General features: G+C 41.3%; 1 protein-coding gene across 1 annotated transcript in view; it reads left to right on the top strand.

The window, feature by feature from the left end:
* The first annotated feature begins 728 nt into the window (after positions 1–728).
* Positions 729–11135, top strand: part of TENM2 (teneurin transmembrane protein 2) — a 526850-nt gene continuing 516443 nt past the window's right edge. The window contains exon 1 of the mRNA XM_033180356.1: positions 729–932. Coding sequence (XP_033036247.1) covers positions 794–932 — 139 coding nt within the window. The 5' untranslated portion in view covers positions 729–793. The remainder of the gene's footprint in view (positions 933–11135) is intronic.

The following is an 11135-nucleotide window of genomic DNA, read 5'->3' as shown; positions in this document are numbered from 1 at the left end:
AGGTAAAGTGCTTTCCAGTACAGGAAAGGAGAAATAATCCCTTTCAAACCTGATCAGATCTATCTCAAGGTAACCGACCAGGAAGGAGAACTGACCCTATTTCACATACAGGTACTTTAAAATAATTTCACAACAGGTAGTTAAAATGTAACTATGCTGTGCTGTCAATCACATCTCGTCCTTCTGGATTTTAACGCTTGTTTTACTTGAGGGAAGATGATATTTGAACATTCTATGGCATCCGTCAACAGGAATGCGCACATGGTTTCAAATAAGGGTTTTCAGCCTTCTGAAACCAATTACTTCTGCCTAAATGGAAATGCCAAAGCAGAGATGTGTCAGCAACTAAGAGAATAATTTTTTTTTAAAAATTAAGTATACACAATGATGCCAGAAAACAACAGAAATTGTGCATTCCTGCACACACACGTACACACATGCATATGAACAAGCCTTTTTAAGAGATATTAAAAAAAAAAAAAGTCTGTGTCAAACAATGTTAACCCAGAAAGATGCAGAAATGTCAGACACATTACATGGGCAGGACTTGCGGTTGGCATTTGGCTGTCAGCGGGGGAGGCGTCCTCCCCAACTAATTCCTCAGGAACCTCATGCTGAGGCAGTCTACAGGGAAGGGAGCAGAAAGGGAGGAGGGGGAGAGCAGATATTGCCTATTATGTTTTTCCTTCCCAGCTGGAGAAGGCCTCAGCTGTGTCAGACTGGGACTGCTTGTGATTTTCTGTAGTTAGAGGGAAACACAAAAGGAAGAGCAGCCCATTCCCAGCTTACGCCGATGGTGAGCCCACCTCTCCTGATCATTAGCGTTGCTGGCATCATTGAATGCAAGCCAGATCGTCTCTTATGGAGACTCGGCAGTACCTCACCTCAGTCTGTGAGTTTTCTCCATGGGAAGGTTGTGATGGAGTCTCTGGGTAAGGATAATGGATGTGCATGCAGATGGGGCTTTGCAAGGACCTGTCCTCACTGGCAGAGTAGTTGGAGTATTTACTTTAACCCTTCAGTGGGTGCCAAGGGAGAGATGGGAGACTAGATGGTGAAACTATTTGATTTCGCACCACAGCTGTCTTACAGTAGTTGTGAATTCTTCTCACTGAGTCTAATTTCTAATTCCTATCAGGTTGTTGATCTGAATTTTTTCTGCTACCTTCATGATATCTGCCAGGTATTTCACCAGAAAAAAAATTCTGTGAAAATAGATATAAATGTAAAATGGAATTTATTAACTGTAAACATCTGTTAAGTCAAGCATCCTGTGTCTACTGCTGAAATACTCTTTCAAGTGACTCTGTCTGCATCTGTCACATTTTTTTCACCCTCCAGAGACCTATTTGCAGTAGCTCTCTGTATACTAATGAAAACGTGGGATTGGCTTTACCCTTTATTGTAGCTTGGTGTTAAGACATTTTTTATATAGGCAAAAGGAAGATAGGGGAAATGATCCATTCTATTAGCCGAATTTTCTTCAAAACATGGATTAGTCTTGCTGCTTCTATGTGATATTTAGCATGCTGAACAGATTTTTGTGAAACTCCTGGTGTCTTCTGCTGCAGGTGGCTGGGTTTGTTGACAAATCTTCAGGTGTACCATTTGCCTTCAAAGGGTGTGCTGCTGTCTCATCAATATAAATGGAGTGGTAATAACCTCTCACATTCTAGGGCAATGTGTATTTTACAGAGTATCTTCACTGTATTACTGAGTTGCTCTCATTTTATTATGACATCAGCCCTGTGGGGTAGGTATTCATTCCAATTGTAATTAGTTCCATTTTTTAAACAAGGAAACTCAAGGCAAAAGACTCATCCAGGGTCACACCTTTAGAACTGGACACGTTGGTATTTCAACCCATTTCAAGTCTCAAGCTTTGTTTTCTTATGTATATGAACTGTGAGTAGTATAGGCACAATCAAACAGACATGATTTGCTGTTTCCATGTTATATATATATATATATATATCCCACTTCCTTTTTGCTTCCTTAAGCCACACCAGGCAGTTATGATGCAGAATGAGTTTAATTGCAGCATGCCCCACCTCTCTTTTCTACAGCTCAACCCCACAACACAAGCTCACACACACTTCTGTTGCTCCGTTGGCTTAGAAACATGGGTTCCTGAGAAGCTATCGGTTTCCCCTCATTTAAGGAGAAAATCATCAGTAGATCTGATAGAGCTAATAGTACCTCTCATGAGTCTGGAAAAAACAAAGTGATGGTTCTACACTGGTGCAATTTCATTTACCTCTATCTGAGTAGAAGAGATATGAGGCTCCAGGAGGAAATCCCCTCATCCTTTGAAACCCCACACTTCAATTATGTCAGATGTTGGGAACAAGTTCATGTATCCCCAGAAGCTAGGGAGGACAGATGCCCTCGTGGAGACTCTGTGTCTTCTATTTCAACGAGCATAGTGTTTTCTCAAGAGTCTGCCAACGAGAAACCTTGAGAACTGGGAGCAGCAGCTCACCAAGCACCTAGGAACACATTGTAGGACAATTTAGATAAGCCCCATATGATCCAGGGAGACAAGGTCACGCTTCCCACTCTCACCCCTGGCTTTCCTCCAACCAAAGCCATACCACCAAACAACTGCATTCAGTGACCAGTTGCACTTGGCTACTGGTTCTTTGAGAGAACACAAGGTGGGTTTTAAACTGCCCTGACATAGATCCCCATGAAATCATGTGAGACATCTCTATTTGGGTTTTCCAAATATGCTTTGGCAGTACTTTCTCATATACACTTTCCTTTTTATTTTTTTATTATACTTTTTATTTTATATTTTTTATTTTATTTTATTTTTATTTTTATATTTTTATGTTTTTTATATTTTTAAATTATACTTTAAGTTCTGGGGTGCATGTGCAGAATGTGCAGGTTTGTTACATAGGTATCCATGTGCCATGGTGGTTTGCTGCACCCATCAGCTCATCATCTACATTAGGTATTTCCCCTAATGCTCTCCCTCCCCTTGCCTCCCACCCCCAAGCAGGCCCCACTCTGTGATGTTCCCCTCCCTGTGTCCACATGTTCTCATTGTTCAACTCCCACTTATAAGTAAGAACATGCAGTGTTTGGTTTTCTGTTCCTGTGTTAGTTTGCTGAGAATGATGGTTTCCAGCTTCATCCATGTCCCTGCAAAGGACATGAACTCATTCTCTTTTTATGACTGCATAATATTCCATAGTGTATATGTGCCACATTTTCTTTATCCAGTCTGTCATTGATGGGCATTTGGGTTGGTTCCAAGTCTTTGCTATTGTGAATAGTGCTGCAATAAACATACACATGCATATGTCTTTATAGCAGAATGATTTATAATCCTTTGGGTATATACCCAGTAATGGGATTGCTGGGTCAAATGGTATTTCTGGTTCTAGAAACTTGAGGAATCGCCACACTGCCTTCCACAATGGTTGAACTAATTTACACTCCCACCAACAGTGTAAAAGCGTTCTTATTTCTCCACATCCTTTCCAGCATCTATTGTTTCCTGACTTTTTAATGATCACCATTCTAACTGGCATGAGATGGTATTTCATTGTGGTTTTGATTTGCATTTCTCTAATCTCATATACCCTTTCTTTTGCTTCAGAAAGAGAGGAAGGGATTTCACATTACAAGAATTACTTTGTTGGAACAATTTTAATATTCTGAAGTCTTTTTCTTAGAGCGTTCAAGTATGCCCTGGTTACCCTGTAGCAGGACAAATGCCCTTCCACCTCAACCACAGTCTGCCTTCATGCATCTGTCAACACACAAGTACAAAGTGATGTAGAATACTACCAGAGATTGCACTGTGGGGTTATCTTTTATACTCTCCTTTTTAAAGTAATCCTGAAAATCTCTTAGGAAATTGATGAAGGGTGGGTTCATAAAACCTCACAATGTCAGAGTTGGAAGGCAGTCTAAATTGTATGTGGTCCTTATAGTCTCATTATGATGACCAAGAAATCAATTCCCAGGGAGGCTGAGATTTGTCCCAGTTTACTATGATGATAACTGTGCTGCATATTTTCTGTTTGTCCTTCACATTCTTTCAATCCATAAATATCTTGCTCTCTGCCCTGGAAGCCGACCCTATAGACTGGATCTGTGGGTGCTCTATCCTCTAGCTGATTGCTGGATTGGCTCAATGGGAAGAGATCGAAGATCAGAAGATAGAAAGTGGAAGAGATAGAGGCAGGGGCACTTCCTACCAGTTTCCTCCTTGTCATTGTACTACAGCTGGCTGTTTCTCTGTATCTGAGACAGACATTCCCAGGTAGCCCTCTCCATACAGTCTTCTCTTTCTGGATTCCTCTAATCACTTCCACTTTTTTTAGCCCTAGATCATTGCATGTTAGCTTTTATAAGCATTTGCTAGTTGTTAGGACTCACATTCTGTACATGGAAACATTTATTAGGACTCTGGTTCTGTAAGTGGAAAAATTCGCTGATTTTCTTGAGCCATGTACACTGCCATAACTTCTGGTTTCCAGAAACCTTGACCGCAACTGTTTAAATAGTCCGTTTATTAAACTCTCTCATATTGCCAAGTTTGGGTGTCATCTGCTTTCATGCTAGAACCTTGATTGATACAGAAACAGCTAAAGCTAAAACTACAGCCCAGTTAGTTCTCCATCTCCTTAACCCTACTCTATTTGCTTTTCCACCATACTGCTTTTACTATGGATACCTTGATACTTTGAATAAATATATAATTGTTTCATAAACACACAATAATTTTTATAGTAGATAACAGTAGCATGCAGTGGTTAAATACATAGACTCAACATCTTGGGTTCAAATCCCACTTCTGACACATACTAGATTATTTAACTAGCAGGTTGCTTAGGGTTCAAATTCCAGTTCTGACACATACTAGATTACTTGGGTTCAAATCCCTGTTCTGACACTAGATTACTCAACTAGCAAGTTGCTTAACTTCTCTGTGTCTCAGTGTCCTGTTTCATAACAATAAAGTTATTGTGGAGATTAAATCATATCAGTTCCTTCAAAGAATTTAGCAAATATAAGGGTGTTAAATGTTCATAAGTGCTTAGCACATGGTAAGTGCTCCATAAATGTTAGCTTTTATGAGGGTTTGCTGTTTGTTAGGACTCACATTCTGTACATGGAAACATTTATTAGGACTCTGATTTTGTAAGTGGAAAAATTTTCAGATTTTCTCAAGCCTTGCACGCTGTCATAAAATTTCATGAGGATAAAGTCATCAGTTCCCAGGAAGACTGAAGGGTTACAGGGGAAGTGGGGAGGTGCAGGTAAGTGGGGGTATGTATGAGTCACCACAGGGATGTGAGGAGAGATGGGAAAGGAATGTAGACAACATCATGATGGACAAGCCCGGATGTGCCGGGAAGCTCTAATCCACCTGGAAGGGCTGTGAATCAGCCCCCTTCCAGCAGGGTAGGTGTCCAGTTCCTGGCTGGTTGACCTGGGAGGAGGCCATGGAAGCTGTTGCCCCATCAATCTATTGTTGAGAGATACAGCCGTGAGCCTGGATGTTCCTACAAAAATAATGATGCAACAGTTAGTTTACAAAGGTGCTGACAAACCCCACCTGGAGACAGTATTTCTTTAGCTTCAAAGTGTGAAATAAAGTGTGATTTTTTTTAAAAACATAGATTCTGTTTTTCAGATATTGATTCTTTCTTTTGCATATTTGATGAATATTCAGAAATGTGAAATTGACTATACTTGAGCATGGTCTTACCTGAGCTTACTAAAGCAGTGGCTATACTCAAGCTCTACATCTCTGGGTAGTCACTGTGGGTATTTGGAGAGAGGAGCTAAATTTCTGAACTGACTTATTCAGGTAGAATGCTATGCCCAGCTCTTCACTGATTAAAATTCCGCATGGCGCGTTTTATCCTCAATGGCTTAGCTCCTGGTCTCCCTAAGGGTGCAATAAATTGTGACTTCTCTTACCTAGAACAAGTTTCTTCTCTCCTATCATTAAATAGGGCACCGTGACATGCCTCTGAAAGAAGGAGAAATTAAGTCATCCCGTCTTTCGTTGTTCAGGATGGTGACAACTCTCTGTTATTACTTTATGTCAGGCAAGGAAAGAATTTAATACACTGTTAGAAGGCATTGGACATAGGAGGACGTGCATGGTGCTCTGTGGCCTCTGTGAGTTAGACTTAGGCCCTAACATCCAATTGCAGGCAACCGAGGCTTCTCCCACTTGTTCCCTTTCTCCTTGTTTTCTCTTTTGCCTTTATTAGAATTTTTATTATTGGCCTGATTCTGATCGTTAGTAATTGTCCCTAGAGTGGACAGCCAGTTGATTTAGGTAGACTTGTAAATAGGTAAGTGTCAACAACAGGTTCCACAGGCAGCTGCCTTCTTATCATTGTTGTTGGGTGTTTTTTTTTTGTTTGTTTGTTATTGGTTTGTTTTTTGAGACAGAGTCTCACTCTGTCACCCAGGCTAGAGTGCAATGGCATGATCTCAGCTTACTGCAACCTCTGCCTCCCAGGTTTAAGTAATTCTCCTGCCTCAGTCTCCCAAGTAGCAGGGATTACAGGCGCCTGCCACTATGCCTGGCTAATTTTTGTGTTTTTAGTAGAGACAGGGTTTCACCATGTTAGTCAGGCTGGTCTTGAACTCCTGACCTCAGGTGATCCTACCACCTTGGCCTCCCAAAGTGCTGGGATTACAGGGGTGAGTCACCGCACCCGGCCTTACTGCTCTGTTCATGTCCTGTTGCAATGTCCATGTCCTTGCCCAACAATGACCCACTAAATATCTCTGTGGCACAAATGTCCAGGTCTATGGGTGACTAAGATAGTGAGTGAATGCCTTTTCCTATCTAAAGTTGCTGCTTTTCCTCTTCTGTCTTTTGTAAAAATGAATCCTACTCTGAGCAAGTTGTTTAAAAAGAAAGATCATCCTCTTTCTCATCCACCATCTTCACTGCCAGTTTCCTCTCCCCTGCTTAATTTTTTACTTCTACTTTTGTTTTTCCATGGCACATTTGAGTTTCTAACATGCTGTGTAATTATTGATTATGTGATTTTCTGTTTGCCTCTACCCATTAACATATAAGCTCGACCAGGGCAGGAAACTTGGTTGTGTTGTTCACTGATCTACCCCATGAACTCAGAATGCTGTCTGATACATGGTAGGTAGAATAAATGAGGAAACAAGTGTCCCGAAGAAGCCACTCCAAGAAATTCTTCAACCTCCAAAAAAGACCCAATATTGTATTTCTCCACATTGAGAAATATGGACTGCTATTAGAAAAAAAAAATCCTAAAATCATATTCCATCAAAATATCAAATATCAAAAGGGAAAATATCAAAAGGGAAGTTTTGCTTTCTAACTGATCATTGTTTTACTTTTAAATTATTAAGTTGAAAGCATAAAATGAAAACCATCAAGTAGCACCTACACAGACCCACAAATGGCTCTGCAGACCATGGAGTGAGGACCATAGGCCTAATGAGAAGTCACAGAATTCATCCCCAGACCCTCCAAGGCAACTGGAATTTCTCACTTCACTCCCCAAGCTTCTGAGAAGCTGTACAGAGCTCTTGTGGCCTGGCCATTCCTCCTCCCGTAGACACATTCAGCAATTATCATGTATCTGCTGAGCCAGAGATGGAAGCACAGAGATAGTGCCAGAAGGGCCATATCCAGCAATATCGCTGATTGAAAAAGTTTTCTCAACTTTGAATCATCAATAAGCTTCAACCAGTGAGCTATGAGTGCCATTGGAACCAGCGCCTCAGCTAGAAAGAATTAAGCAGATGCAGAAGCACTGCCTAACTTGGGGCTAGCCTGAGAAACACATAGTTCTTGATTCTCAGATGACTCTTTGGAAGAAAATCAAAGTGACTAATTTTTAGTCTCTTTCTCTCTCCTCTCTCTCTCATGCATACGTGCATATAAACACACACATGCACATGCATGGATACACAGCTGTAAGGTTTTCTACAAGTGAGTTAAGAATATACCTGGCTCTTTAGGAGGACAAAAGATCCCCTCCTGCACATCCCCAAAAACCTTTATTTCACTCTTAGGTGTGGGAGAACTTAGGTCTAATCTTCTGCTTTTCAACTGCACAAAGCATCAAAGCTTCTTTATCATGTAGACTAAACTATATTAAGGATCAAAAAGAACACATAACATTTGTGATGGCCAATCGTATTCCAGAGGGATGCTTCCCTCCCTTCCTCTCATATTTTTGTCTATTTCTTTTGCCCATGTGAAACCCTGTGTGATGTAAGCAGGTGCTCCAGTCTGCAGTGCTCTAGTTGTCAACTGGCGATGGTGAGGTTAGGCATGAAAAGCCAATTTTAGATATTCTCCTGGTATTGATCTCTGCTTATCAGAAAGGCTTCTGCTGTGCTAGTTCACTTCTGTGCTTAGGCAAAGTCTTTGACAGATTTACCACCACAACGTATTCAATCTGTTATAAAGTAGCATCAGCAAGCAAGGTGTTTTTCCCCTTTCTTTGACCCAGTTTTTAAAAAATACTTCATTAAGTTTACATAGAGGTTGCAAGGCAATCAAGATTCCTCCTACAGGAGTGGCCAGAAGAATTTCTACAAGTCCTCTACATCTTCACCTCCAAAAGCTGCTGTCTTTGGGGCTACAGAACAGCTGCCATGTGCAGGAAATACTTTACCAAAATTCAATTGAACTGTCAGACTTTTTTTTTTCCACCCTTTGTTCCTTTTCCATTATCACTGATTATCCAGCTTATAAATTCCCCATTCACACTTTCTCTTTGACCTGACTTCTCCCTGTAGAGCAATTCCGGAAACCGGGACTGTGGCCCTAATGCACACACTATTAAATATTGGCACTCAAAGTCACAAGAGTGTATTCCAGCTCTCTTGCTGAAGGCAGCTGGTGCAAGGCTCACTGCTTAGAGAAAAATGTGGTGAAAGCAAGTGAATGCTTTAAAAGATCTTTTAAGAAGTAATACTTGGGATACCTTGGTTCATGTTCCATCCTGTCTGGTGTGGTCTTTTTATTTCTTTCCTATGTGAACCACAGAGAGCACAACTTTTACCAAGAGGCTTTTCCCGGTGCACAAGTCTAAATCATTTCATTCTTCACGTTAGATTCTTTGTGCTGAGAGTTTCAAATGGCAGCCTCAAGCTCCCAAGCAATCAGCAAACGTCAAATGTCCCCAAGCACCGCAACCAGCTGAGATACTGAGCCACTGCCTGCTGAATGAAGATTGTATTATTAGTAGTATAATGTTTCTGGTGGGGCGGGGAATAGGAAAGTCAAAGAAAAGAAAGAAAGTTGCTGTTCACAGACACAAGCACAATTGTCTTCAATTGCCCAGCATTGTCTAAGAACCAAAGTCATTCTAACCTCAAATCCGGGGAGAGTTTGCTAACTTCATTACCACTCATGCCTTGAATAAATGATAAATGGCAGTGCACGCTTCTAACTTTTCATGAATTTGTTTTAATACCTAGAATTTTTCTTCTAGGTAGGCTGAACTTCCCTCACTTTAAATTGTCTGTTTACTTTAATTAAGCCTTCCTCCGGCTCTCCAACTTGTTGAGCTTGACAAGCATTAATTTATAGTGAGCATTTTTTTCCCTTTTTCTTTCTTTTATGTTTTCAACTTTAGCCCTCTCATCCTTGCCTGGTAAAGAAGCCAATGAGTAACTGACAAGCAACTTATTACTAATCCCAGCTTTCTTCGTGGGAAGGTGTCTCAATCAATACAAGTCAGAATTTCCAAGCCACTCCTGCTGATAGTCTGCATTGCGTGTCTCTGTGTTGGCTTCTTAGCGTAGGCATCTCAGATAGGATCTGGCAGACAGGGAGATGCTGAAAATTTCTCAACTTAACATTCCAGCTGTGGCAAAGAGAAAAAATATATATATTGTTAGGGGTAAATTTGGGAGACTGCTGAGTCTTCCCTCCACTGCTTATACCCCAGTTTTAAGCTACATGCTGCTATCCGTTCTTTATGTCCTAGTCCAGATTTGACTTCTGAAAATTTTTCAGTGACCCTCCCTTTCCCCCTGCCACCCACAGTTAAGTAAGGTTTCTCATCCCTGCTCTGAGAACACCATCTGTTTTTTCCATCATAGTGCTTCTTATATCCTATTTAAATTAACTTAGCAATTTAATTTAAATTGACTAGATTGTCAGCTCTCCAAGGAGCAAGAAAGCCTGTCTTATTGTCATATCTCACCTGGCAAATCGTAGCTTCTCAAGAAAGAGACCTCTATTGAATGTGATTTGTAAGCTCTGTGATCTGGAAGCTAGAGAGAGCTCCCACTCTTGCCTTTGTGTTTCAGACAGTGCATTGAGTTACACATGGCAAATTTACCTGCCTCTTTAGATCAAAATAGAGCGCATTCTTAGGTGGAACAGCGGCACTTGGAGATGGTGGGCCGGTGCGGATTGACTCTTTACTATCTCCAGTCTATCACCCGCATGCAGAGAAGATCAGGGCCAAGATGCATATTTATGATCTCTGAATGAATGTGCATTCCCTACCTGCCCACGGGGAGCTCTCCCCTGAGTCTCCCCTCTGCCAGCCGCACTCCTGTGCTCTGATGGATGGAGCTGACTGGGCAAATTGCTATGCTGATGAACTGCTCAGCTACCTGAGCAAATGTTCCAGAGAGATCTCCAGGGATATACCACATTTTAGAGAAGGATTCATCCCAGCCTGGGGTGAGCCTTTTAGCCCTTAGCAAGCTGAGTATGGTGGGGTAAGGAAGATGAAAGGACTACAGTCTCAGTGCTCACTTTTCTGCAACCTGAGTGCCTGTCTTTGGGCTGGCGAGAAGCCTTATTGCATTTTTCACTCCTCCCAGAAAGTTATTCAAATTGAGACCTAGAGGTCTGGGTGTCACAGTGCTCACTGAAAGAGCAAAATCAAGAAGCTGAACGGAAAGCACTTAAAGGGAGGATGCATTACCTTAAAATATGCAGATGGAAAACTGACATTATTGTCAATGTCAGAAGTCACCTTTTGGAGTAAACATTTACCTCTGGGCAAATGCTGGGATGTGCTTCTTTCCATTTACAAATGACTGGGTATGCAAATGCAGGGGGTTAGAGTTGCGCCCCAGAATGTGGAGTTGTCTTCTTTCATATATCCATAATGAGGAACATGCAGGAATCT

The sequence above is a fragment of the Trachypithecus francoisi genome, unplaced genomic scaffold, assembly GCF_009764315.1.
Source record: "Trachypithecus francoisi isolate TF-2019V2 unplaced genomic scaffold, Tfra_2.0 Lachesis_group2, whole genome shotgun sequence".
NCBI lineage: Eukaryota > Metazoa > Chordata > Mammalia > Primates > Cercopithecidae > Trachypithecus > Trachypithecus francoisi.
This window is presented reverse-complemented; position numbering and strand designations above follow the sequence as displayed.